This window comes from Giraffa tippelskirchi, chromosome 9 (assembly GCF_054371585.1).
Source record: "Giraffa tippelskirchi isolate mGirTip1 chromosome 9, T2T-mGirTip1v1.2.pri, whole genome shotgun sequence".
Lineage (NCBI taxonomy): Eukaryota > Metazoa > Chordata > Mammalia > Artiodactyla > Giraffidae > Giraffa > Giraffa tippelskirchi.
In genome coordinates this window covers 91,336,933-91,363,297 of record NC_137283.1, presented here as the reverse complement: position 1 = coordinate 91,363,297, position 26,365 = coordinate 91,336,933, and the positions used below count along the sequence as shown (strand labels likewise).

The 26,365-nt window shown below is 40.4% G+C and overlaps 1 protein-coding gene and 1 pseudogene across 2 annotated transcripts in view; both read left to right on the top strand.

Moving 5' to 3' along the window:
* Positions 1 to 359: 359 nt before the first annotated feature.
* On the top strand, positions 360 to 1,025 carry LOC145521892 (acyl-protein thioesterase 1-like; annotated as a pseudogene).
* A 4,485-nt stretch (positions 1,026 to 5,510) lies between these two features.
* The window catches only part of ME1 (malic enzyme 1), a 209,667-nt gene continuing 188,812 nt past the window's right edge, over positions 5,511 to 26,365 (top strand). For both annotated transcript variants that reach the window (XR_014065573.1, XM_081530465.1), the window contains exon 1: positions 5,511 to 5,661. Coding sequence is in view for 1 of the 2 variants with exons in the window: in XM_081530465.1 (XP_081386591.1) it covers positions 5,584 to 5,661 (78 nt within the window). In the remaining variant the exon portion in view is untranslated. The remainder of the gene's footprint in view (positions 5,662 to 26,365) is intronic.

The window sequence follows — 26,365 nt, the reverse complement described above, 5'->3', positions numbered from 1 at the left end:
CTTGTTAGAAATGCAAATTTTGGAGCTCTACCTCCCACTTTATGAATCAGAGACTCTGGGGGTTGGGGTCCTGCTTTAAGGAGCCTTGCAACTGATTCTGATGCAAGCAAAAGTAAGATAAACATTCTTCTAAACCAGGGGTCTGGAATTCTAATTTGGCTGCAAATTAGAATCATCTGGGGACCTTGGAGCACAGAATCCTGGTGATAAAGTTACCACCCAGACCAATGAAATCAACAACCTGGGGTCCAGTCAAGAGTGTTTTTAAATCTCCCCAGGGGATTCTAATATGGGAAAAATATTGAAAACCACTGGCCTAAATCCATGATTTTTAAACTGGGGCTGCAGCAGGCCGGACCATGCTTTCTTTCAGCCTTAGGTGTGTCTGCTTAGTTCCCCACCCTGCTCACCCCAGAAAGCCCACTGCTGTGGTGATTTTCCTGTGTGGATGGGGAGATACAGGGTGTGGGTGGGGCAAGAAGCCTTTGCAGGTATCAGAAGTTCACATATCAAATATACCTACCTGCATGTGTCTGTTAATCTGTTACGGTAAATGTGAACATGGCTGTGCCTTCTTGGTTTGATATTATTGGGCTTGATTCACAGGAGGATAAACCTGGAATTAAACAGGCAGCAGAAAATGTAAAAGCTTTGATAGAGCAAGAGGTGAAGAAGAGTATTCCTTTATTCCTTTTAAGATTATTATTTTGGGTGGACCTTTTTCAGATAGGAGCTTTATCTTTGTCCACCACTGTTACCATTCAGCAGAAACTGGCAGGTAACACTGTGTTCAGTTGCTGACTTCCAACAAGGGTCCTAACAGTGGTGCTAATAGAGATGTTTCTATCTTCAGGGTCATGGAGATTACTTCCTTTAAATTGCCCTCATGGTCAGTTCTCTTACTACAGAAAAGTTAAAAACGTTGGTAAATCCAGCCAATGTAACCTGAAAAACCCAGTTCATGTCACCAAGAAGTGATGGATATCAAGCAACCCATTGATGAACTCCCACTTCCAGTTGATTGACATCACGAAGAGGCATTGTGAAGAAGTATTCAGCATCATTGTAGTAGAGTATATACCTTTTCCAGTGCCCCATCTTGAAACTTCTGATGTTTGCAGTGTTAAAATGTTTTACAGATACATATCAGTGACACAGACTAAATAATGTCTCCTCTTGGGAGATTTATGATCTTCTAAGTTTCTGTACATGTATAATATTGATCCAGAGTATACTAGTATTGAAATAGGTGAAACAGCTAGCTTCTTTTTCCCAAATGTAATTTAGCCAAATACTGCAAGCATATTTTTATTACATCATTTGAAAATTATTAGCTTGCTTAATGAAAACTTTTTCAGGTATAAATGAACAGTTAAGCTATAAACGATTTACGCATATTCTGACTCAGTCTATGGATTTACTCCAAAATTATGAAGTCACCATGTAGTATCTGTATTTTTGTATATGTTTTCATATATATTTAATGATTGTAATATATAATACGAATGAAGTGGTATTACATTATTCCTAAGAGTAGAGATAATGCTTTCAAGGGTTAATAAAGAGAGATATTACTTTCTTCAAAAAAAGCTGTGTTCTATGGAGCTCTAGACATTCTGTAGTGTCCCCCTAGAGCAGGGTTTCCCAATCTCCAGGATCTAATGCCTGAGCTGATGTAATAATAGAAATAAAGTGCACAATATATGTAATGTGCTTCAGTCATACTGAAACCATCCCCCCATCCTGGTCTGTGGAAAAATTGTGTTCTATGAAACCAGTCCTTGATGTCAAAAAGGTTGGAGACCACTGCCTTAGAGGATGGGGCTTTTGCATAGACTTTTGTTTTTGAATAGATTAAAATAAGGGTACAGAGATTCTGCGGTGGCTGTTGGTAAAGAATCTGCCTGCAAAGCAGGAGACTGGGGTTTGATCCCTGGGTCAGGAAGAGCCCCTGGAGAAGGGAATGTCAACCCACTCCAGTATTCTTGCCTGGGAAATCCCATGGACAGAGGAGCCTGGAGGGCTACAGTCCATGGGGTCACAAGAGTCAAACATGACTTAGTGACTAAACTGCCATCAAAATAAGCATACATCTCTTTAAAACATTCTAGTGAAATGATTCACGTACCCATTTCACCTGTTACTATAACACTCAAATACCAATAACTAAAAGATTGGTTCATCGGGGATTCCTTAGAGTCAGTTAAAGCCAGGTTGTCACCCCAAAATATGAGGACCAGAGGAATCTGCAAATATCTTATTCTATTAGTTTCTTCTCATGTATTTATCTTCCTACAGTTTGCTGCCCTTGGGAGCCTAAAACAGCTTTCTTTTGTCATGTCATTTCTCTACCAATTTATTGTTCTTTGTTGAAGATGATGTATAGGCTGCATCTCTAGGCTACTGCTTCAGCCACTCTTCATTTCAGTTTTCTCCTGGATAATGTGTGCTGTGTGTGTTAGTTAATAAGCTCTTTTTCTTTTGTTAATATGTCGTCTTCTTAGAGTCCCAGCTGACAACCTAGGATGGGTAGAGGTCAAGTGTGGCACCTCCATGTTAGCAAGTCCTGTTATTCAAGTCCTGTTCTCACTGCAGTATGTAGGTAAAAGGTCAACTCTCACCATGGTTGCCAATTACCCTGGGACTGGCTGGGTTTGATTCAGCTATCTGTTTTTTAAAAAAATATTTATTTACTTGGCTGCGCCATGTCTTATTTGCAGCACATGGTATCTTCAATCTTTGTTTTGGCATGTGAACTCTTAGTTGCAACATGTGGGATCTAGTTCTCTGATCAGGAATTGAACCTGGGTCTCCTTGTATTCGGAGTCTAAGCCACTGAACCACCAGGGAAGCCCCCCAGCTGCCTACTTTTGATTCTGAACTTTTAGGGTCAGCCACTCTGGTAGACCTTTTCTTAATATATTGAACACTGGAATTCTCAAAATTAGAACCCTAAAAGGTCAAAGTTGTTTGCTTCATACAGAAACAAACCAACAGTCAAGCATGTTAAGATATTCAACTAAAAAAAAAAAAAGGAACTTATTTTACATAGCAGTAATGTATTTTTGTGTGAAGAAATACAAAATCATTTACTTAATACCACAAGCTATCATAGAGCTACATCTTTTTTCTATTAGATTATCTTTTATTCTCTTGAAAGTTACATTTGAAATTTTACATGTACTGTTAGGTAGTTCCTAAATTTTCTCTACATGAAACCTCAATAACATTAGGTAGGAATGATTTACAGTTCATTGTGCATCAAACTTGGGCAACAAAAACTCTGCTTTTGACATAGTATTCTCACTGAGCACCAGAAACTGCAGACTCTGGCCCCTCGTTTGTGAATCACACCCATTCTTTGATCAACTGTGTATAGAGTGACTGTAGTTTCTCACAAGGAAAATTCTAACAGTTTTTTTTTTTTCTGTTGTTTGGGGTTTTTTTTACATGTTTTTTTGCAATAAAACCTAACCTTACAAACTTTAAAAAGGATTGAAAAAGTTGGTGTCCTTCCTAGTTGACATTTAGATGGAAAAATAGGTTCTTTCCAGTAGTTTTGGTACTGCACACGGATATACAAAATGGCTTCCCCAGCTAGGCCTCATCCCTAGAGGGTTGGAGCTCTTTTCAAGAGAGAAATAAGCGTAATGGAAGAGAGATGTGAACTTTATCTGCAATGGCAGGATCGTGTAATCCCTCTGTAATAATGGCTTGGGGGACGAGCCCACACACTCTTTGGGACTACTCTGTATTTACATTAGCTTTTCTATCTGTAAATATATCACAGAACTAGGACTAGACAGATAATGTGTGTAAATGTATGTACTAAGAGCTGTGTTATAATAAGGTTCTGTTGTACTCATATTTTTGTCTCTTTTTCAGCATCTTGTGTTTTGTTTCCAGGCCTGTCATTGAACTGTTTTTGTCTTCCATGAAATATTTTTAATTGTAATGTGCCTGAGTTAATTCAGGAGAGTGAGTTTTGTAAAGTATACCTTCTTCTCAGATGTTGCTGGGTTAATTATTTATGTATTATAGAACTCACAGTGAAAAGTGTTACCGAAGTGCAAGGAATCGAAAGAATTCTGTGACACAAATATTCTCTATTAAAAAGCAACTGATTCTAGATAATTTAAAGACCAGGACTAAGAAACTGCTGGATATACGTGTGGCAAAAAACAATACTGTAACAAATCTTTCTGTTAAGGAAAAGTAACATAATTAGAAATAAAACCCTTTGGTTAAATGTCTAGTTTATGGATATATAAAATCAAATGTGTTGCTGTGTTGTGCTAAGTCGCTTCAGTTGTGTGTGACTCTTTGCAACCCTATGGACCGCAGCCTGCCAGGCTCCTCTATCCATGGGATTCCCCAGGCAAGAATACTGAAGTGGGATATAAAGTCAAATACTGAATCCCAAACACACCTTTTTATACAGTCATTAGGTAGGAACCGGGCAGAAACCAGCCATCCTATTAACTAAAAAGGAAACTCGTGCACAGAAAGCTTTTAGTGTGTGCCGTGTTGGACACCCCTTTTGCCTGTGATATAACTACTTCAACATTCCTTGAAACTTAAAGTATAAATATCAATAACAGAATTTCAGCGCTGGGAGATCTTTTACTCTGACTTTCTCGGTTTACCAAAGAAGAAACTGAACCCCTTAAAGATTGAGGGCTTTATTATTATCATTCAGAGAGGCAGGTTCTTAAACATCCTGGTGTCCAGAGCTTTTAGGAACAACGTGCACAAGAAAAACGTGACTGTTCGTTGGGATCTAACATTTGCACCTTGTCTTTTAATGAAAGCATTAAAATAAAATTCCCAGGGATGGCACTGTCCTCTCTGGCCTTTCTCCCAGTTCTACCCCGGGGCCGAGGCTTTCTGGGTCAAGGTTGGATGCTTCCTCCGGCCCTGGCAGGCATCCAGAATTGTGAATAGAGCGTTTGGAAGCGTCTGATAGGAGACGCTTAGATGAATTAGAGATGAAGTCTAATTGTCATCGGTCAGTTGAGGTCTTTTGCAGAGAGCCCCCCCCTCCACCCCGGGTCTCCCTCTGTGCCTGGGCAGCCGTCCTCCGCCGGAGGCTCTCCGTTTCCCATCCTTTCTCAACCTCCCCGCGGCTGCGGCTGAGGGGGGCACCTCGGCCAGGGGTGATGGTACCCCCGGGCCGGACGGGGGAGCCTGACCTAGCCCCCGCCTTTTAGGTGCTCCTCAAGAAGCACGTCCCGCACGCAGGGATGGGCCGGGACAGCTGCCACTGTACACCGACGGCGAGCGGGGGGACCCTGGGCGTGTGGAAGGGAGCGGCGCCACCCGGGCCTCGCTTTCCTCCTCCTCCTCCTCGCTCGCCGCTCGCCCGATCGCCTGCCATGACTCAGCGCTTCTCGCAGGCTGCCCGGCTGGGGACACCGGCTCCTCGCCGGCTCCTCCCGCCGCGTCCACCCCCTCTCGCCACCCACGCCCGCCCCCCGGCCCTTTCTCCGCGCCGCCGCCGCCGCCGCCGCAGTCCGCGCCGGCGTCCCGGCAGCATCCGCCGCCCGGCCCGCTCCGACCCGCCGCGCACGCTCGCCCCCAGCCATGGAGCCGCGGACCCCTCGCCGCCGCCACACCCCCCAGCGCGGCTACGCCGTCACCCGGAACCCCCACCTCAACAAGGTGAGCCCGCCCGCCCCTCTGCGGTCCGCGTCTCCGTCCGGCTCACGGGCAGCAGCACCCGACCCTCCCCCGGCGGCTCCCGGCGGCTCCGGGGACGCCGCCTCGCCCTCCGCCCGCGGCCCCCGGGGCAGGCAGACCGGCGGGAGGCGGGGGGCCTCCGGGGCGCCCCCCACCCCACCCCGGGGCTCGGCGCTGGCCTGACAGAAGGGCCGCCGGGGGCGGGGGTGCGGGCACCCCGGAAAGTGATGGGAGGGGGGAGTTTGGCTCGGCGCCTCGGCAACTCGTTTGGAGAACGCAGGAGATGTACTTGTTTTAAATACTTCTCGGCTTCTCCAAAAGCCAGAGCCAGGGCAGAGAAAGGAGTGGCAGCGAAGGGCGTGAACTGTTGTTGTCTGGGAGGGTAGCAGGTGGGCTGCCCGCCGGGGCCTCGGGGTGCCAGCCCACGTGACGAGGTCCGCTCTGGGGTGTCGATCCCCGGAGGCTGCTGTGTGGGCGAGGTGGCCCTACTGGTCCAGCCCAGTGGACCAAACGTGTTGTGAGTGGCGGGTCACGTGGGCAACCTGAAAGTCAAGGCCTCTTGGTTTCTGGAGGGACGCGGTTAACAGGCTGAGCGTGCCTGGTGGGTGGCTTCAGCCGCGGGCACTGCGTGGCCTGGTGCACCATCCTGTCCCAAACTTGGGGCTGTGGGGAGAGCCAGATTTTTTTGAATCGGGCTTCTGGAAATGAATTTTCTAATTTTCATTAAAAGGGCGATTCAGTGCAAGAGACCCCTTTTCAGATCCGTTTCCTTTTTCTTCACAGGTAATTAAACGCCCAAGATTTCTCTCAAATGAAAAAACACCTGTCATGTATAAATTTGCTTATTGGCTATTTAGCAGTCACCCTCTTTTATAGTCAGGTTTGTCCGCGGATGGTTCCTTTTGTGTAAGGGTGTGCTTTTTGACATTGCCTTTGAATTTGGTACATGGAAAATGCCATCAGTCAGCACGGAGGCCTGTTGGTTCATTTTGGGATTCTCTTTACTAGACACTTTTTTCCATCAAAAACTGAACTCAGCACCCCTCTCCCCGACTATGTTGCCTGGTAATTTGTACATCGTTATTAATGGCATGAAGACGTGTGATTTCTTTGATTTAATAAATTATAGCTCCTGTGAGTTCTTTGATGTTTATGATGACAGGTAGTTTTACATATACATGATTATGTAGCATTTCTGATCATAAAGCATTATGAAGTTTTAAATATTTCCCACTTATTTTTTCCTCAGTGATTTTAATTGCTAGCTTGATTTTTTTCTTCCTTTCTTTTGTAAAGCTTGGGGCCTATTTTAGGTAGAAAAAAAGGGAAAATTTGATGTGACAAAACAATTTATTGCTTGTGTACCTGCCTGCTATAATTCATGACCAAGTACTGGGTAGCCTCTTAACAAGAATCACATGAGTGGTATAACCTGTTTGAATTTCCTCGAGTCGCTGAGGAGGGTGCCTGTTTCAAGTGGGTTGATGGAATAGGCAATCCCAGAGCAAGACTCATTATGCCATTACTGTTTACATCAAGAATTTATGATCTTGACATCTTTTCAGTGTTCTTCATGAGTAAGGATTAATTTCTACTTAAGAATAATAGTATCACAGAGATCTTCCACCAAAGGCATTAAGGTGTGCAGGGCATTAATGTGTTAGGAACACCTTTTTTGAATTTGTAATTGAATTTTATTACATAGTATCAATTTGGACTTAAAATCCAGGTGACTGGCTTTGAGGGGATTAATGGAATAAGTTTTACTCTTGTACAGTCCTAAGACAGTTGTGTGGTTCTCATGGAAGTAACAGAATATCTTCATATGAACCATTGAAAATATAGCTGTGGGATCTTCTTGAAGGACTCTACTCTGAAGACCTCTGAGCCTTTAGGTTTTCCCATAGCCCAGGAATTTTTGTTGGTTTTAGTGGTGACTTTGGCTACAAAGAAACACTAGTAGATGTTCCTCCTGTAACATCCTACCTAGCCCAGTCACCTGGTTACACTAAGCCTTCAGCCTCTCACACAGACCTTCATCACCTTACCTTTGGGTAACTGAAACAGTTTTTCTGGTTGTATTTTCAGTATTATAGTCTGTCCTACATGTAGATGTGAAAGAAATATCTTCATCAGTTAGCATGTTCTTCATGTTCTGCTTCTGTGTCCAAGTATTTGTAGTATGATATTATTTCCCATTATGTGTGTGTGTGTTCTCAGTCGTGTCCGACTCTGCGAACCTTGAACTGTAGCCCACCAGGCTCCTCTGTCCGTGGAATTTTCCAGGCAAGATTACTGGAGTCGGTTGCCATTTCCTCCTCTAGGGGATCTTCCCAACCCAGGGATTGAACCCGCATCTCTTCTGTCTCCTGTATTGGCAGGCAGAATTTTTTTCACCACTGTGCCACCTGGGATGTCCCTTCTAATCTATTTCCTGTTATGTTGAGTGTAAAATCAATCTGTCAATTAGGTTTACTATCTTCTCCAAATTTATCTCATTAGTTCCTCAATTTGGCTTTCCACTTAAAATACATTTGCTGAATCTCTTACTTAATACCTTTTGTCTGTGTGTAATCCCTACAATTAAAATGTTGTTAGTTGATTTAATAGTGATCTCTTCAGGGAATACTCTAATTATGTTAGTCTTATCGTATTTAACACCTTTGTTTTTTATATAGTCTGTGTAGCATGTCATTTAGTATTTACTATAGTGTATTTTTTATTTGAGTTTGGTTGTCATAGGGAAGGAATTGTAATCCTTAGTACAGAATTTTGCTCAATGTACACTAAATAATGAATAAATGAACCATGTTTAAAAACTTTTTTTTGTCTTCCAAGCAGAACTCAACTTTTAAAGCAGGTAGCTTTTAAAGTGGTAGTTTGAGCATTATTCTAAGACATTTACCCTTTTTAGTGTAATTTCTTGAAAGTAAACTCACATTGAAAGCTAAAGCTCAGTTGACTTCATATACCATTATATTGTATTGTGTAATGGCATATAGTCAGAAACGATGGAATTTGGTTTAAGCCTGGGCATGCCATAAAATCTTATTTATTTGCTGGATAACCTTTGAGAGGTGCTTAATCTTATATAAGTTGAGGTTAACAGTAGATGTGATCAGAATTAAAAAATAAAGAATTTAAGGGAATTCCTTGGCAGTCCAGTGGTTAGGATTCTACCCTTTCACTGCTGAGAACTCAGGTTCAATTGCTGGTCAGGGAACTAAGAACATATAAGCTGTGCAACACGGCCAGTAAAGAAAGAAAGAAAGAAAGAAGTTAAAAAACCTTAGAGAAGTAGAATCTTTCTTCATTGGTAATAATTCCTGTCTGGTTCTCACTGTTTGTATATTCACATATACATCACTGCAGGTAGGATTGCCTTGTAGGACGTGGAGAAGCATTTCTGCCTCACACATAGGAAATTCAGTATCTTTCTGTTCATAGCCCAAATTACTTTTGAGGTGCTTATCTTTGTCTGAGTTATATGTCCTCTGATTTAACATTTAGTGTTTATAATCTTCAAGGATATCCTCTGATTTAGATCAGTTGTATTTCAAATTTTTTCTCAGGAATTTTCAATAATAAATATTAAAATAATGTTTCATGAATCACTCTTTGGAGTTAAAATTCTACATACAAAACTAATCACACTTATTTTTTTTATTTCCCAACTTATTATTTTGCTGTATTTCTTCGTGCAGTGGTAGAAAACACTAGTTGATAGGTCTGTTATAATTAAGTTGTGTTTACATGGCTTCTATATCTTTAAGATGAAATGATAAATGTGACTTATAAGTAAATCTCTCAAAGATACTGCTCTTCAACATTTTTGGCAATTAGATCCAGTCTAAGATAGTGATGGTGATTTATCTATGTCAGTTGTGGTGAGCCTGTTACATTTTACATGTGAGAAATGAGCTTCTGGGCATGTGCTTTTGCAGATGTTTGTCTTGATATGCCAAGACCTAGTTGAATGTGTCGTAGGGGAAAAAGAGAGAAACAAGGCTGATGACTATGAAGGAAAGTTACCTTAAACCTTCTCTTTTTCTTCAGTGTAAACTATACCAGAATGAATCGTTCAGAAATTTTTCACCTAGTATAGGCTTCCCAGGAGGCTCAGTAGTGAACAATCCATCTACTCATGCAAGAGATGCAGGAGACATGAGTTCGATCCCTGTGTCAGACCGATCCTCTGGAGGAAGAAATGGCAACCCACTCCAGTATTCTTACCTGGAATATCCCATGGACAGAGAAGTCTGGCAGGCTACAGTCCATAGGGTCCCAAAGAGTCAGACATGATAGCAACTGAGCACACAGTTCTCTGGAGTTGCCTCAACAGTATGAGAAACTGACATATTATTTAATGTGAAATCTCACTGATGTGAAGGCCATCATAATGAAGATGTACAGCCATATGCCACCATATTTGTCTGTTGCCTTGGTAACACAGGATAGCACAAAACAAAAAAATGTTGTGTTCTAATGAATAGAAAGAGGAATTCGATTTGAGAACTGGTGATGTGGAGTATGGGCTTCCCTGGTAGTTGAGACAGTAAAGAATCTGCCTGCAGTGCAGGGGATCTGGGTTCGATCGCTAGGTCAGGAAGATGCCCTGGAGAAGCGAGTGGCAACCCACTCCAGAATTTTTGCCTGGAGAATCCCATGGACAGAGGACCCTGGCAGACTACAATCCATGGGGTTGCAAAGAGCTGAACATGACTGACTGATGTGGAGTACAGAAAATGTTGAAGAGAGGAATAGCTTTGAGGCTTTTCATTTTGTGTTCTGATGTCCTTCAAACTTTTGGAAAAGTGTGGAAAATATGAAATAATAGAATGAAGCCTCTAAAACTTTGTGTCTAGAAGAAGTGAAGCCACCAATTCTTTTCATTTGAGTGAGATTTTCTTAACTGGCTTCATTTTCTTTATGATATAGAGTGATGATATCATTTATTTCTTTTACATTTTAACATATTTATTCAGAATCCACAATAGGCTAGGTAATATTCTGGGTACAGGGGATATTCAATGAATAAGATTCTTACTTTAAATGTACTTACATTTCCATTGTAATATGATTTCTGTTTTGCTTCTTTGCTCAGTTATTAAAGAGTATATATTAGTTTTCCTTGAATTCTATGTTATAAAACAGGTTTTTATTAAACTAATTATTGATATATTTTTATATGTAGAGTTAGAACTCAGAGCTAAAAAGATTATGAAGTACTTATTTTTTTAGTGTACTTTTTGCTCCCTTCTCTCTTGAATTTTTGATTTAGCAAATCGAACATGATACTGTGACCTATTAAATTTATGAATTTTATAGTAAAAAAAAAAAACCCTATATTTAGCTCTGGGTGAAACAGATTTATGTTTTAGTCTCAGATTCATGTAAATGCACTCGACTGACATCATATGACCTTTGCAATCTTTCATAGATTTTCACAGAATGCCAGGTGGAGGTTAAAGAATGTCTCTGTGGAGAAAAAGAACAAGGAAAGCTTTTTGCTTCTCAGGACTCTGCTCCAAGTGTATAAGGGCTTGGAAGTGTATGAGAGAGAGATAGAGGTGCGCCCTGGGGAGTTAAACTTTTTGGGGTGAGTCCAGTGAAATGCAAAGATAAAAGATTTAAAGATTCCAGTGAAACCAGCCTTTAATATATTTGACTTTGGAAGTAATCAGGACTCAGACAAGACAAGTGTTTGGACTATTTTCCAATGGTTTTCAAAACTGACATGATCAAATAGTGTTACAGACTCCAGGTGCCCTGATTTGGTCTATTTATTACATCATTATTTATTTTATGTTACTAAGCCAACTCAACAAACACTTTGACAGTGTATGGACCCGGAATTGATCAGCAGACATGTTGCAATTCAGCAGGACTAATTTGGGACTGTTGGTACCCTAAATTATTAAGAGATTGTTCTAGACATGGGGCCTAAATATACAGTGTGGTTTTTATATACTTAAAGAGCTATTTAAAGTATTTTATGGCTTATATACTAATTTTTACCCATCTAACTTAGTGTATGTACATTTTGGACTTCCCTGGTGGCTCAGACGGTAAAGCGTCTGCCTACAATGCAGGAGACCGGGGTTCGATCCCTGGATCGGGAAGGTCCCCTGGAGAAGGAAATGGCAACACACTCCAGTACTCTTGCCTGGAAAATTCCATGGACAGAGGAGCCTGGTGGGCTACAGTCCATGGGGTCGCAAAGAGTTGGACACGACTGAGTGACTTCACTTTATAGTACATTTTAAAACAAAGAATTATTGTTGCTGTAAATGAATTTAGAGAATTTAAAACATCAATATTTTTCCTCGGGCCCTGAAAATATATCTAAGTTAGCCATCAACTAAACTGGTTTCAGATGCTTGAGGCCTTTGAAATTAAAGACAGGGGAGACACTATGCCTTTAAGCTTCTGTAGTTTAACCAGGTAGTTTGGGAAGTCAAAATAGTAATTGATAATGTTCTCTAAAAACATGGAAATATAATTATCAGAGCTTCTATGTAAATAAACAAACTCTAAACCTAACAAGCTATTATATTTTTAATATTCAGGAAATGCTTAAGTAATGATATTAGCAAAATTACTTACATGTTCACAGGAACATGATTCTGTGAGTTATATCACTGTAGTAGTTGATTCTAGACTGTCTCATTAAGACCTGGAAACTGAAGGAGGCCTAAGACTCCATTATAATATTAGAGTTTGGCCCCTAACGCTTGTAATATATTAAAATACATTTAAAACATCTATTCAGAGCCCTCTAAAATATTTTCAAACTTGTAACTCACTATATATGTACATACATAATATATGTATAAGTATATTGTTATGGGCTGTATTGTGTCCTCCCCAAAATTACATGTTGAAGCTTTAACCCCCCCCATTTCTCTGAATTTAAGCATACTTGGAGATAAAGTCTAGAAAGAGGTAATTAAGGTAAAATCAGTTGGTTAGGATGGACCCTAATCCAATATGACTGGTGTCCTTAAAAGAAGAGGAGACTGGGACTCAGTGGGAGAAGATAGGCATCTACAAGTCAGGGAGAGAAGCCTATGAGAAACTATGAGATTTTTATTGTTGTTGCTAATAGTGGCATGTCTGGTCAGTCAGCAAAACGATAGGATCTTTCTTATGTACCAAGAGCCAAAAAAAATGGAAACTTAGTGTTTTTATGGGCCTTTAAATTTTTTGCTTATTCAAAATCTTGGTTATATTTAATTTTTATATATGTTAAGTATAACATAATGACAGAATTAAGAGCAAGTTGGTCATTATCAATAAATATGAATGAAGATTAACTCACCTACTAATAAAATTATTTTTGGGTTGTTTCACAAAGTACAAGCAGACTATGCTGCATATTGAAAAAGAAATGTTACAGAAAGACTAGAAATAAAGATGTGAGAAAATGAAAACAGCAAGAAACAGGATTGTCCTGACAACAGACATTGTAAAATTCACGCCAAAAAGCATTAAATGAGACAAAATACACTTTATCGTGTTGAAAGGTATGATCCTGAGTGAAGTTATAAATGTAATGAATGTCTGTGCACCAAGTAACACAGCAGCTACCTTCATGAAAAAAGACACTACAGGACATGCAAAGAGAGATGTAAGAAACGCTAACACTAACTTCAACAAATCTCTCTCAGTGCAGTACACGTCATCGGGGAAAAAGTTATCTTCACACAGCAATTTTTTCCGCAAATTTCTCAGGAAATTTATGTTTTTCCAAGTCACGGGAAAATTCAGTTGAGGAATTGGGAAAATTAGAAAGTTTAGTAAATAACGTAGAAATATTACTGATTTGGGAGACCCATTGACATAAGTCAAAAGGAAGAGCTGGAAGTGGTACTTGTAAGTTAAGGCTTACATTCCCTAGGATCGTCACAGCAGTAATAATTTAATCAGTCAGTTTTGCTTGTAGCCAAATTCTGACAACATCTGTCTTTTAATTTCTCTGTTTAGACCATTTACATTTAGGTGATTATTAATGTGGACCTCCTAGGTGGCTCAGTGGTCAACTATCCGTCTGCAGTGCAGGAGTTGTGGGTTACACAGGTTAGAATTCTGGGACAGGAAGATCCCCTGGAGAAGGAAATGGCAACGCACTCCAGTGTTCTGTCCTTGGAAATCCCATGTATAGAGGAACCTGTCAGGCTGCAGTCTATGCAGTTGAACACAGCTTAGCGACTGAACAATAACAGTTATTAATATGCTTGAATTTCTGTCCAGCATTTTATTATTAGCTGTCTGTCCCCTCTGCTTTTCATCCTTCTGTTTCTGTTTCTCCTTTCCTGCCTTCTTGTGTATTATTTGAATGTTTTTATTATTCCCTTTTAATCTCTCTGTTTTTGACAATATCTCTTTGTGTATACTTTATTAGTTGCTATGGAAATTATGATATACATACCTTTTAATAATCTATTTAAAATCAACATTTTACCACTTCAATTGGAATGTAGAAATCTTACCATCATATAGGTCTCACTGCTTTCCTCTTTATGTTACGGTTGTTACATGTATTATATCCATTTATATCTTTAGGCATGTATTACATAATGAGATTATTATGTATTACAAATTGAGATATAATTGACATACTGGCTAAAACTCAGCATTCAAAAAACTAAGATCATGACATCCAGTCCCATCACTTCATGGAAAATAGATGGGGAAACATGGAAACAGTAGCAGACTTTATTTTCTTGAGCTCCAAAATCACTGTGGATAGTGACTGCAGCCATGAAATTAAAAGATGCTTGCTCCTTGGAAGAAAGCTATGACAAACCTAGACAGCATATTAAAAAGAAGAGACATCACTTTGCTAACAAAGGTCCACATAGTCAAGGTTCTGGTTTTTCCAGTAGTCATGTGCGGATATTAGAGTTGGACCTAAAGAAGGCGGAGCGTCAAAGAAATGATGCTTTCCAACTGTGGTGCTAGAGAAGACTGTTGAGAGTCCCTTGGACTGCAAGGAGAGCAAACCAGTCAATCCTAAAGGAAATCAACCCTGAATATTCATTGGAAGGACTGATGCTGAAGCTGAAGCTCCAATACTTCAGCCACCTGATGCAAAGAGCCAACTCATTGGAAAAGACCCTGATGCTAGAAAAGATTGAAGGTAGGAGAAGAAGGGAGTGACAGAGGATGAGATGGTTGGACTGCATCATCGACACAATGGACATGAGTTTGAGCAAGCTTGGGGAGATGGTGAAGGACAGGGAAGCCTGATGTGCTGCAGTCCATGGGGTCACAAAGAGTCAGACATGACTGAGCAACTGAACAACAATAATTGACACGATGTTATACTAGTTTCAGATATACAGTGTAGTTATTCAATATTGTATATATTGTGAAATGACCACCACAGTAAGTCTAGTTAACATCCATCATCGTACAAGGTTGCAAAAATGTTTTTTCTTGTGATAAGACCTTTTCAAGTGTACTCTCTTAGCCACCTAACTTGCAATAGGATTTTATCGACTGTAGTCACCTTGCTGTACATTTCATCCCCTGGACTTACTTATTTTATAACTGGAAGTTTGTACCTTTTCATCACCATCACCCATTTTGCCCATTTCTTATTCCCCACCCCTGGCAACCACCGATCTATTTTCTATATCTGTGAGCTCATTTCTGTCATTTTAAAAAAAATTCCACATATAAGTGAGATCAAACAGTATTTGTCTTTCTCCATCTGACTTGACTTTAGCATAATGCTCTCAGGGTTCATCCAGCTTATTGCAAATGGCAAGATTTCTTTTTTTATGGCTGAGTAATGCCCATTGTATATATTTACACCACACTTTCTTTGTCCATTCATCCATTGATGGACACTTAATTCGTCCATTGATGGACACTTAGTTTGTGTCCCTATCTTGACTATTGTAAATAATGCCTCAGTGAACATGGGGTGCACGTATCCTTTTGAGTTAGTGTTTTGTGTTCTACAGATAAGTACCAAGATGTGGAATTTCTGCATATGGTAGCTGTATTTTTAATTTGGGGAAGAACTTCATACTGTTTTCCATAGTGGCTGCCCCAGTTTCACTTGTACCAACCGTACATGAAGGTTCTCTCTTTTCCACATCCTTGTCAATATGTTATTTCTTGTCTTTTTGCCAATAGCTATTGTAACAGGTGTGAGATGATATCTCACTTTGGTTTGGATTTGCATTTCCCTGATGATTGGTGATATCGAGGACTTTTTAATGTACCTTTTGGCCATCTATATGTCTTCTGTAGAAAAATGTCTATTCAGATCTTTACCCCATTTTTTAAAAGATAGTGTTCTTTGTTTTTTAGCTATTGTCTGGAAAGTATTTTTGATGTAATAATTTAATGTTCATAATTTTCCATTTTAACTGTCATACTCATTTTAAAGAATTCAAGAGGGAAAGGACAATCTGTTATAGTCACCCAGACATTTCCCATTTCTCTTACTCTTCTTTCATTCTGATGTTTCAGGTTTTTCTTAGGTATCATTTCCCTTCCAGCTAAAGAATTTGGCCTTTAGCATTTCTTCTAGAGCATTTTGCTGGAGACCAGTTGTCTTTTTTTTTTCCCCTTCATCTGAGATGCCTTTATTTCATTTTCATTTCTGAAAGATATTTTCACCAGTTATAGAATTCTGGGTTGACAATTGTTTTCCTTCAACCCTTTAAAAATGCCATTTCTCTTCGCTTTGGCATCTCTTCCATCTGATGAGAAATCTGCAGTCATTTGAAATATTCCGTGTATGTAATGTGTTGTTTTTCTCTGAGTCCTTTAAAGATGTTTTCTTTGTTTTTAGTTTTCAGCATCTTAAAATTTTTTTGGATTTGGCTTTTTGTATCTTCTTGGCATTTGCTGAGCTTATTGAATTTTTCAGTTTATTTCTTGTACCAAAATTGGTAATTTTTTAGCCACTGTTTCTCCAGATTTTTTTTCATTTTCCTCTTTTGAATTCTGTTGAAATAAATGTTAGGCCTTTCGGTATTGTTCCACAGGTCCCTGAGGCTCTAACTATTTTTTAGTCTTGTTTTTCTTTTCATGTGGTTAATTTCTAAAATTATCTATGTTTTAACTGACTGTTTGCTCTTATATCTCTGTTCTATTCTTGAGCCCATCTGTTAAATATTTTATTTCAGTTATTGTATTTTTCAGTTCTGAAATTTCCATTTGGCTTTTAAAGCTTTTATTTCTTGGCCAGACTCTTTATCTTTACTTTTATTTCAAAGTTTTGTCCTTACAGATTGCAGCATAGTACAATAACTGGCTCTAAGTCTTCATCTAATAACTCCATTATATGTGTCATCTTGGGATTGGTGTTTGTTGATTATTTTTTCCTTTGAGAGTTAACATTTTTTGTTTCTTTGTATGCTGAGTAATTTTTCCATCTATTTTGGATATTTGAGTATTAGGAGATTCTAGGTTTTGGTTAAATCCTCAGATGAATAATGTTCTTTTTAGTGTTTTAGAGTCACTCAACCTGGTTGAAAGTGAAAGGGTTAGTCGCTTGGTCGTATCTGACTCTTTGGGATCACATGGACTGTGGCCTGCCAGGCTCCTCTCTCCATGAAATTCTCCAGGCAAGATTATTGGAGTGGGTTGCCGTGCCCTTGTGCAGGGAATCTTCCTGACCCAGGGATCAAACTCGTGTCTCTTACATCTCCTGCATTGGCAGGCAGGTTCTTTACCACTAGCGCCACCAGTTTGAAAATTGGACCCACCTTCTGTGGATTGTGATTCCAGGATCAATTATATTTTCGAAGCCTACTTTGTACTGTTGTTTGGACCTGTTCATCATGTGTACCACCCAGTGGCTGGTGTAGGATCTACACAGTGATTTACTCTGGTTTTCAAATCCTTTGTTGCACTGTTTAAAATCAGGTCTGTACATGAATAGCCCATAAGTAAGTCCCAGAGTTCATACAAAACTTTATGAGATTGCTTTTTTTGAGTTCTGTTTCCCCTGTGATCTTTCTGATATTTCTTCTCTTCTTGGGGTCCACACTTTCCAGCCCACTTGCCAGAAAACTGGGCCTTTAGTCTCCCCGCTGCTGTGTACTTCCTCCAGATGCGTTTGCATACAGGTCCAAGAGAGAAAAAAAATGCAAACCAGACATTTGACCCATGACCCATTTGGGACCATCACTCCTTTGGTGAAAAAGAAGGATTTTCGTCCCTCAGAGATTTAGTTATCTGCAGTGACCATCCTCCTGACATCCACTACAGAATTGCTTGGGGGTTGGGACTAGAGAGAATGGAAAATAATAGTGAATTTACCTGCTCTGTGATCTTTAAAAGTGTACTGATTTCTGATTTTTGACTAGAAAGAGAAATCTTGTCTGAGTACTCTCTTTGTCTGCACTCAGTTGTATGTCCAGCCTTTCTGCTGCTTTTTGAGAGAAGGCTGGTTGATTAGAGAGGGGGATAAAAAAAAAAAAAGCCAGGTCATACTGAACAGCAGAACTCTAGGGAACCTCAGTGATGGTTTGGTGATACCTTGGATTCTGGTCTTTTCCCCAGTTCTTCTGCTACCATATCTTTCAGAATCTTCAGGTGGTTGCTCACTGCATTCTGTGCAAGGTCTATAGTTGGATTCAGTGGGAGAGACAAGGAAAAGTATGCTTGCATCATCTCTCCATCTCCCACAGGACCAGAACTGTCAGATTGTCTTTTTAAAGATGTGAATGTGTGAAACTAAGTCTTACCTGATGTTTAAGTTTCAGGGGGAAAAAATCAGAAGATGAGCTCTCAAACATGTATTCACATTTTTGCCCATTTTCCTGAAAACTTATCTGTTACAAGCAGATAAATATTAGTAGTAAAGGTTATTCTGTGGAAAATCATCCATTTCTATGTAGAGTTCTATGGAAATTTTTATGTATTCTAAGGATTTCAAAAGATGGTTGGTCTTTTTAACATCTGTGTAGTACTTCACTTCTGTTATTCATGTTGCGATAGCAAAAATACTGTAGAAATTACAAGATTCAAAGTTCCTTGGTGGAAGTGTGTTATGCTGGTTTGTAGTATAGCTTCAACTTTCAACACAGTTGCTCAAAGGACCTGGAATATAGGTAAGCATTCTGTAAAAAATAGTTTATTGAAGAGATAAATGAAGTATAATCCTTGAAGTCATTCTGATAGCTCTGTTCTGCCTTTCATATGTGGCCATAAGCTCTCCACAGATCACACACCACTTTGGAGGACGTTCATACTATTAGGTGTGTGGCAGAGAAATCTCTTTCCTTTAATGGGTGTAAGGATGGCCCATGAATCATTTAGCATTAGACTTTGCTGCATACAGCAGAGGCTTCCCTGGTGTCTCAGATGTAAACTATCTGCCTGCAATGCAGGATACCCGGGTTCTATCCCTGGGTCGGAAAGATCCCCTGGAGAAGGGAATGGCAACATACTCCAGTATTCTTGTCTGGAGAGTCCCACGGACAGAGGAGCCTGGCGGGCTACAGTTATTAGGTCACAAAAGAGTCCAACATAACGTAGTGACTAACACCACACACACATAGAACAAACAAAACCCAGCAAAACAGCAGTGCCTCAGTTAAGATCTAGCTTATTTCTCTTTCATGCATGACGGAAATTAGAGCTGGTCTGGGGGTCTTTGGTTGGGTCCACAGAGTCATCAGGAATGTTGCAGTCTTTAGGAGCACTTTGTGGTCCTAATGACTATGGTTTATAGGCATCATATACTCTTTCCAAACTGGCTGCAGGACAGAAACACAAGAAGCTTCACTATGTGGTGAAGTCAGCTGTCTCAGAGGAGCCCTCCCGCAACCCACACAACACTTCTGCTTCCATATCATTGTTCAGGACTTTGTCACATGACCACATCGCCCTCCAGGGTGGTATTTTATCTGATGCATGACCACCCTACATAATATTAGGATTTTCTTGCAGGGAAGGAAGGGGAGAACAGATGTTACAGTAGGCAGTTAGCTGTCTGTACTGTAGCCAGAGCTGCCAGAAACAAAAGGATAGAGATTGAAGCAATGTAAATAAGAGATATGAGCATCGTATTCTTAGAAAATGAGATAAATGGTTCTTAATATGCTTCAAGATCCTTGCAGATTCACTGTAGAAAAATAAAAATATAAAAATGTGACAAGTTTGTTTCCCTCCCGTTTCTGTGCCCCATGCTAGTTGGTTTCCTTTTCTGGAGGCAACTGCTGTGTCCATTGACCAGGGTTTCCATTATATGTTAGAAATATTGTACACAGTGTGATTGTAAATGTTGTATGAAGTTAATTTTATATATTAAAATACATTGATGTGGGGCACGAATCCCGTGGCGTGATGGAGACGAGTTGGTGTTATAAAGAGAAGGGGTGCAGTTGGGAATATGTGTGTGAATCAGATGGGACGTGAAAAAACAGACCGAGAGTCACGGTCCCCGCCTGACGGTCCCTCTGTCAGCTGCCCGGTGCCCTGAAGCCTGTCCTGAAGCTTTGTTTTCTCTTTCCTCGCTGAGCAAGCTTGAATACGGGGATTCCTCAGAGTGGGAGTCACGAGTACTGTGGGGCGAGTGCTCCTGCCTTAAGCATTTTCATGCAATGGCATAACTCATCAGGATGAAACAAAAGCAACCTAGGTTTAAGGCATAGAACCTTACCTGGTCAATGAGGACTTGCCTCTTTTATCATTCTCCTCACAGCTGCTGTTTCCTTCCCTCTGCTTTCTCCAAGAAGCCACGCTTTTCTGCCTCAGGGTTTGTGCCTTGTTTCTGGCAGTGCCACCCCCAGAGTTTCGCCTGGTTACCTCCTCCTCTTCTGCCTGCCCTTTAGATTTCATTTGAACCTCACTGCTCAGCGGGCTCTTCCTTTTTAACCCTCTCAGTGAAGTTGGATCTCAAGTTTCCCCTTTTCTTTCCTCTCTCCTTATCACATTGTTATTTTATAGCTTTTTGTATAGCTATGTAGATAATATCCTGTTAAGCTGTCTAGGGTGTAAACTTCATGAAGCTTTGAACTGCATTACATATGTTAATATATTAATATAAACAGTCACTGTTCCATTGGTTTAGTGCCTGCAATCACTGTAAGCATCCACTCAACATAAATTTGTGAAAAATATTTGGTGAGTATGATGATTAATTTTGTGTCAACTTGACTGGGCCACTAGATGACTATGCTTAATCAAATATTATTCTGGGTGTGTCTGGGAAGGTGTCTCTGGATGAGATTTAACATTTGAACGGGTAGACTGAGTAAACAAGACTTCCCTCCCTAAGTAGGAGGGAACCCCTCTTCTTAGACTGCCTATAGGCAGGGCTTCCCTGGTGGCTCAGATGGTAAACCATCTGCCTGCAATACTGGAGACCCGGGTTTGATCTCTGGGTCAGGAAGAGCCCCTGGAGAAGGAAATGGCAACCCACTCCAGTACTCTTTCCTGGGAAATCCCATGGACAGAGGAGCCTGGTAGGCTACAGTGCATTGGGTTGCAAAAAATTGGACACGACCGAGCGACTACTTTACAGGCTGGGACATCAGGTTTTTTTTTTTTTTTCCTACCTTTGGACTTGAGCTGAATCTTTGGCTCTTCCTGGATCTTACACCCCGTGGCCTTTGCCCTAGAACTATACTATCAGCACTCCTGTTTTCTCCAGCCTTTGGACTTGAACTCAACCTATACTCTTGGCTCTTGGACCCTCCAATCTACCAACTTCAGACCAGGGGACTTGTCAGCTTCCATAATTGCATGAGCCAATTCCTTATGGTAAATTGCTTCGTGTGTATGATATATACACATATACCCTGCTGGCTCAGTTTCTTTAGAGAACCTGGATCAATACAGTGGGCTTTACAATCTTCTATAAAGTAACTCTGAGAAGAGAGAAAATATTTCTGAAAATCTCCACTGTGGATCTGAAGTAAGAAAGCCATCTTGTGGTATTTCTGGGAATATCAGTTGAAGTCTATATCTCTTAGGCAACTGAGGCATAATTCTTTGCAACAGTTTTTAACATATTTTTTGACAAAGTGCCCTTTGGAATTTTGGTGAAGTCTGTGTGACTCCTTAAATCAATGGTTTAAGTAAATAATTTTTTAAATAATAAATACTGTTACAAAAGAAACCAATTATAATAAAACGTAGCTATCCGAACATGGAAAAATAAATGTAGGATATTGCAAGATATATTTCTCTTTATTAAAGACTTAAATAGCAAGACAATATATTTAAATATGGACAATTTAAAGTAAAATTTAGGGACTTTCCTCCTGGTCCCGTGGTTAAGAATCTGCCTTGCAATACAGGGAACATGGCTTTGATTCCTAGTCAGGAAACCAGGATCCCATGTGCCGAGGAACAACTAAGCTGACCCGCTGCAATTACTGAGCCTGCACACTGCAACTAGAGTCCATGTGCTGCCATGTAGGGGCCTGAATGCTGCGACTAATACCTGACGCAGCCAAATACATTTAAAAAAAAATTTCATTTTTAAAAAGATTGTTGAAGGTCATCAGCATGACTAGACCACATGTCTGTTCATTTCTAAAACAACCATATTTTGGTCCTAAAACTGCTGTAATTTCAAAGTAATGATAAACATAAATGATATTTCAAGATATATGCCACAGATTTAATGTGATATGAAAATATGTGTTATTTCTATTTATGACAGAGTCACAGGAGCCACTAGTATTTCCTTTGTTTCCTTCCTTTTTTTATAATGGAAGGAAATACTTAGTTTAATAGAATTAGTGAGGAAAGATGTCCGTGCTTAAAGACTCCTGAATTACACCTTCTCATTTCTTGAAGGTCTGTGATTATCAGGTATATGGACCTTAGGTTCACAACCTTTGGTAGGGAACTAAATTGGATCTTCACAAAAAGTACAGACAGGGTGTCTAAAAAACTGGTTCTTAAATTTGGGAGCTTTCTGACAGTACCAAGACCATGAAGAATAAAAGTCAATATTTACATACCTCTTGTGTATTCATGATTTTGTTTTAAAAGTTTGTAACACAAGCATTTTTATAATGCTTTATAATTTACATAGGATGCAAAAATACCTGGTCTCACTTTATCCTCTCAACAACAGAGTGAGACACACATAAGATACACACAGATTGTGTATTCCATATGTTTGACTACTCCTGTTTAGTAGATGCAGAAGTTGACGAGAGTCTCCGTTTAACCCCAAACACTTTAAGTACCTACTCAACACCCCAGTGTTAAATAATATCTACTTGTGAATTAGTGTGTGTGTGCTCAGTTGTGTCCATCTCTTTGCGACCCCATAGACTGTACCCCACCAGACTCCTCTGTCCATGGATTTCACAGGCAAGAATACTGAGGTAGGTTGCATTTTCCTCCTCTAGGGGATCTTCCCACCCAGGGATCGAACCTGCATCTCCTGCATTGGCAGACAGATTCTTTACAACTGCGCCACCTGGGAAGCCCACTAGTGAATCAGACTTGGGTCTCAATGCAAATAGATTTATGTTGCCATGAATTCATATTTGCTGGTGAATTATGCATGTAAACTTAAAGTGTATGAATCAATGGAATCTGTAATATACCCAGAATATACTAGACAGCTGCCTACAACAAAGACTGATCTAGTCCAAAATGTCACTAGTGCTGAGGTTGAGAAGCCCTTGTTTTAGATGAAAGTACTTAAAGTACTACCGCACAATTGCAGTCATCTCACACACTAGTAAAGTAATGCTCACAATTCTCCAAGCCAGGCTTCAGCAATACGTGAACCGTGAACTTCCAGATGTTCAAGCTGGTTTTAGAAAAGACAGGGGAACCAGAGATCAAATTGCCAACATCCGCTGGATCATCGAAAAAGCAAGAGAGTTCCAGAAAAACATCTATTTCTACGTTATTGACCATGCCAAAGCCTTTGACTGTGTGGATCACAATAAACTGTGGAAAATTCTGAAAGAGATGGGAATACCAGACCACCTGACCTGTCTCTTGAGAAACCTGTATGCAGGTCAGGAAGCAACAGTTAGAACTGGACATGGAACAACAGACTGGTTCCAAATAGGAAAAGGAGTACGTCAAGGCTGTATATTGTCACCCTGCTTATTTAACTTCTATGCAGAGTACATCATGAGAAACGCTGGACTGGAAGAAACACAAGCTGGAATCAAGATTGCTGGGAGAAATATCAATAACCTCAGATATGCAGACGACACCACCCTTATGGCAGAAAGTGAAGAAGAGCTAAAGAGCCTCTTGATGAAAGTGAAAGAGGAGAGTGAAAAAGTTGACTTAAAGCTCAACGTTCAGAAAACTAAGATCATGGCATCTGGTCCCATCAGTTCACGGGAAATAGATGGGGAAACAGTGGGAACAATGCCAGACTTTATTTTTTTGGGCTCCAGAATCACTGCTGATGGTGATTGCAGCCATGAAATTGAAAGATGCTTACTCCTTGGAAGGAAGGTTATGACCAACCTAGATAGCATATTTAAAAGCAGAGACATTACTTTGCCAACAAAGGTCCATCTAGTCAAGGCTATGGTTTTTCCAGTGGTCATGTATGGATGTGAGAGTTGGACGGTGAAGAAAGCTGAGCGCCGAAGAATTGATGCTTTGAAGAATTGATGCTTTTGAACTGTGGTGTTGGAGAAGACTCTTGAGAGTCCCTTGGACTGCAAGGTGATCCAACCAGTCCATCCTAAAGGAGATCAGTCCTGGGTATTCATTGGAAGGTCTGATGTTGAAGCTAAAACTCCAATACTTTGGCCACCTCATGGGAAGAGTTGACTCATTGGAAAAGACCCTAATGCTGGGAAGGATTGGGGGCAGGAGGAGAAGGGGACGACAGAGGATGATGGTTGGATGGCATCACCGACTCGATGGATATGGGTTTGGGTAAACTCTGGGAATTGGCGATGGAAGGGAAGCCTGGCATGCTGTGATTCATGGGGTCACAAAGAGTCAGATACGACTGAGCAACTGAACTGAACTTAAAGAAAATCCCCGCAAGCTCTGGCACTTAAGGATGGTAAGTGGAAATGTTGTTTTGTCCAACCAAGTTGATCTTGAATGCCTGGTCAAAGTCAATTTAAAAAGCTGTCACAAGTGGATTAATTTAATTGAATAATCCAATGTATGTGTGGAAAGTTCACTTGCTACTTGAGAGATTTCAAACCATCGGCTCTCTGTATTGCTGTGTATATTAAAATGTTTTTAGTTTGAATGGGGGTGCATTGGTTTTTCAAAATAGAACTACATAGAACTGAACTCCATGAAACTGACAAGTTGTTTCAGATCCATATATTTATTTATCCATTTGTTTTTCTAAAATTGATTGAGGCACTACTCCATCCTGACTTTGAATTAGGTGCTATCATACAAATATGAGTGACATAGTGCCTGTCTTTCAGAAGTACCTAGATCTCTGGGTAAAATAACTGTTAAACAGAAGTAATGAAGAATAGGAAGTTCCATGATAGAAGTCCATGATGATGTGAGAGAACACTGGAGGACACCTTTCTAACCCAGAGAGAAGGAGGAAAGCTTTCTTGAAGGGGACCACCGTTTAGCTATAGGCAAGGGACATTTACACATGCATGAGTAATTTAACTGGTAGCTAAATGTGTTGAATTGCTGTCTAATTTTTATACTCTGAAGATTCCTTCTTTTATAAATTGGGGTATAGTTGCTTTACAGTGTTGTGTTCATTTCTGCTGTACAGCTAAGTGAATCAGCTATCAGTTCAGTTCAGTCGCTCAGTCATGTCTGACTCTTTGCGACCCCATGAACTGCAGCACACCAGGCTTCCCCGTCCATCACCAACTCCCTGAGTCCACCCAAGCCCATGTCCATCGAGTCAATGATGCCATCCAACCGTCTCATTCTCTGTCGTCCCCTTCTCCTCCTGCCCCCAATCCTTCCCAGCATCAGGGTCTTTTCCAATGAGTCAGCTTTTCGCACCAGGTGGCCAAAGTATTGGAGTTTCAGCTTCAACATCAGTCCCTCCGATGAACACCCAGGACTGATCTCCTTTAGGATGGACTGGTTGGATCGCCTTGCAGTCCAAGGGACTCTCAAGAGTCTTCTCCAGCACCACTGTTCAAAAGCATCGATTCTTTGGCACTCAGATTTCTTTATAGTCCAACCCTCATATCCATACATGACCTCTGGAAAACCATAGCCTTGACTAGACGGACCTTTGTTGGCAAAGTAATGTCTCTGCTTTTTAATATGCTATCTAGGTTGGTCATAACTTTCCTTCCAAGGAGTAAGCGTCTTTTAATTTCATGGCTGCAGTCACCATCTGCAGTGACTTTGGAGTCCAGAAAAAAAAAAGTCAGCCACTGTTTCCCCATCTATCTGCCATGAAGTAATGGGACAGGATGCCATGATCTTAGTTTCCTGAATGTTGAGCTTTAAGCCAACTTTTTCACTCTCCTCTTTCACTTTCATCAAGAGACTTTTTAGTTCCTCTTCACTTTCTGCCATTAAGAGTGGTGTCATCTGCATATCTGAGGTTATTGATATTTTTCCCGGCAATCTTGATTCCAGCTTGTGCTTCTTCCAGCCCAGCATTTGTGTATACATATATTCCCTCTTTTTCAGATTTCCTTCCCATTTACCCTATAGGTCACCACTCTATAGATTGTTCTGCTTCCTCAAAGAGTTAAGAAATCAAATTAAGGCACCATAGACAATTATCTTGTAATCCTGATCTTTTGGTTCA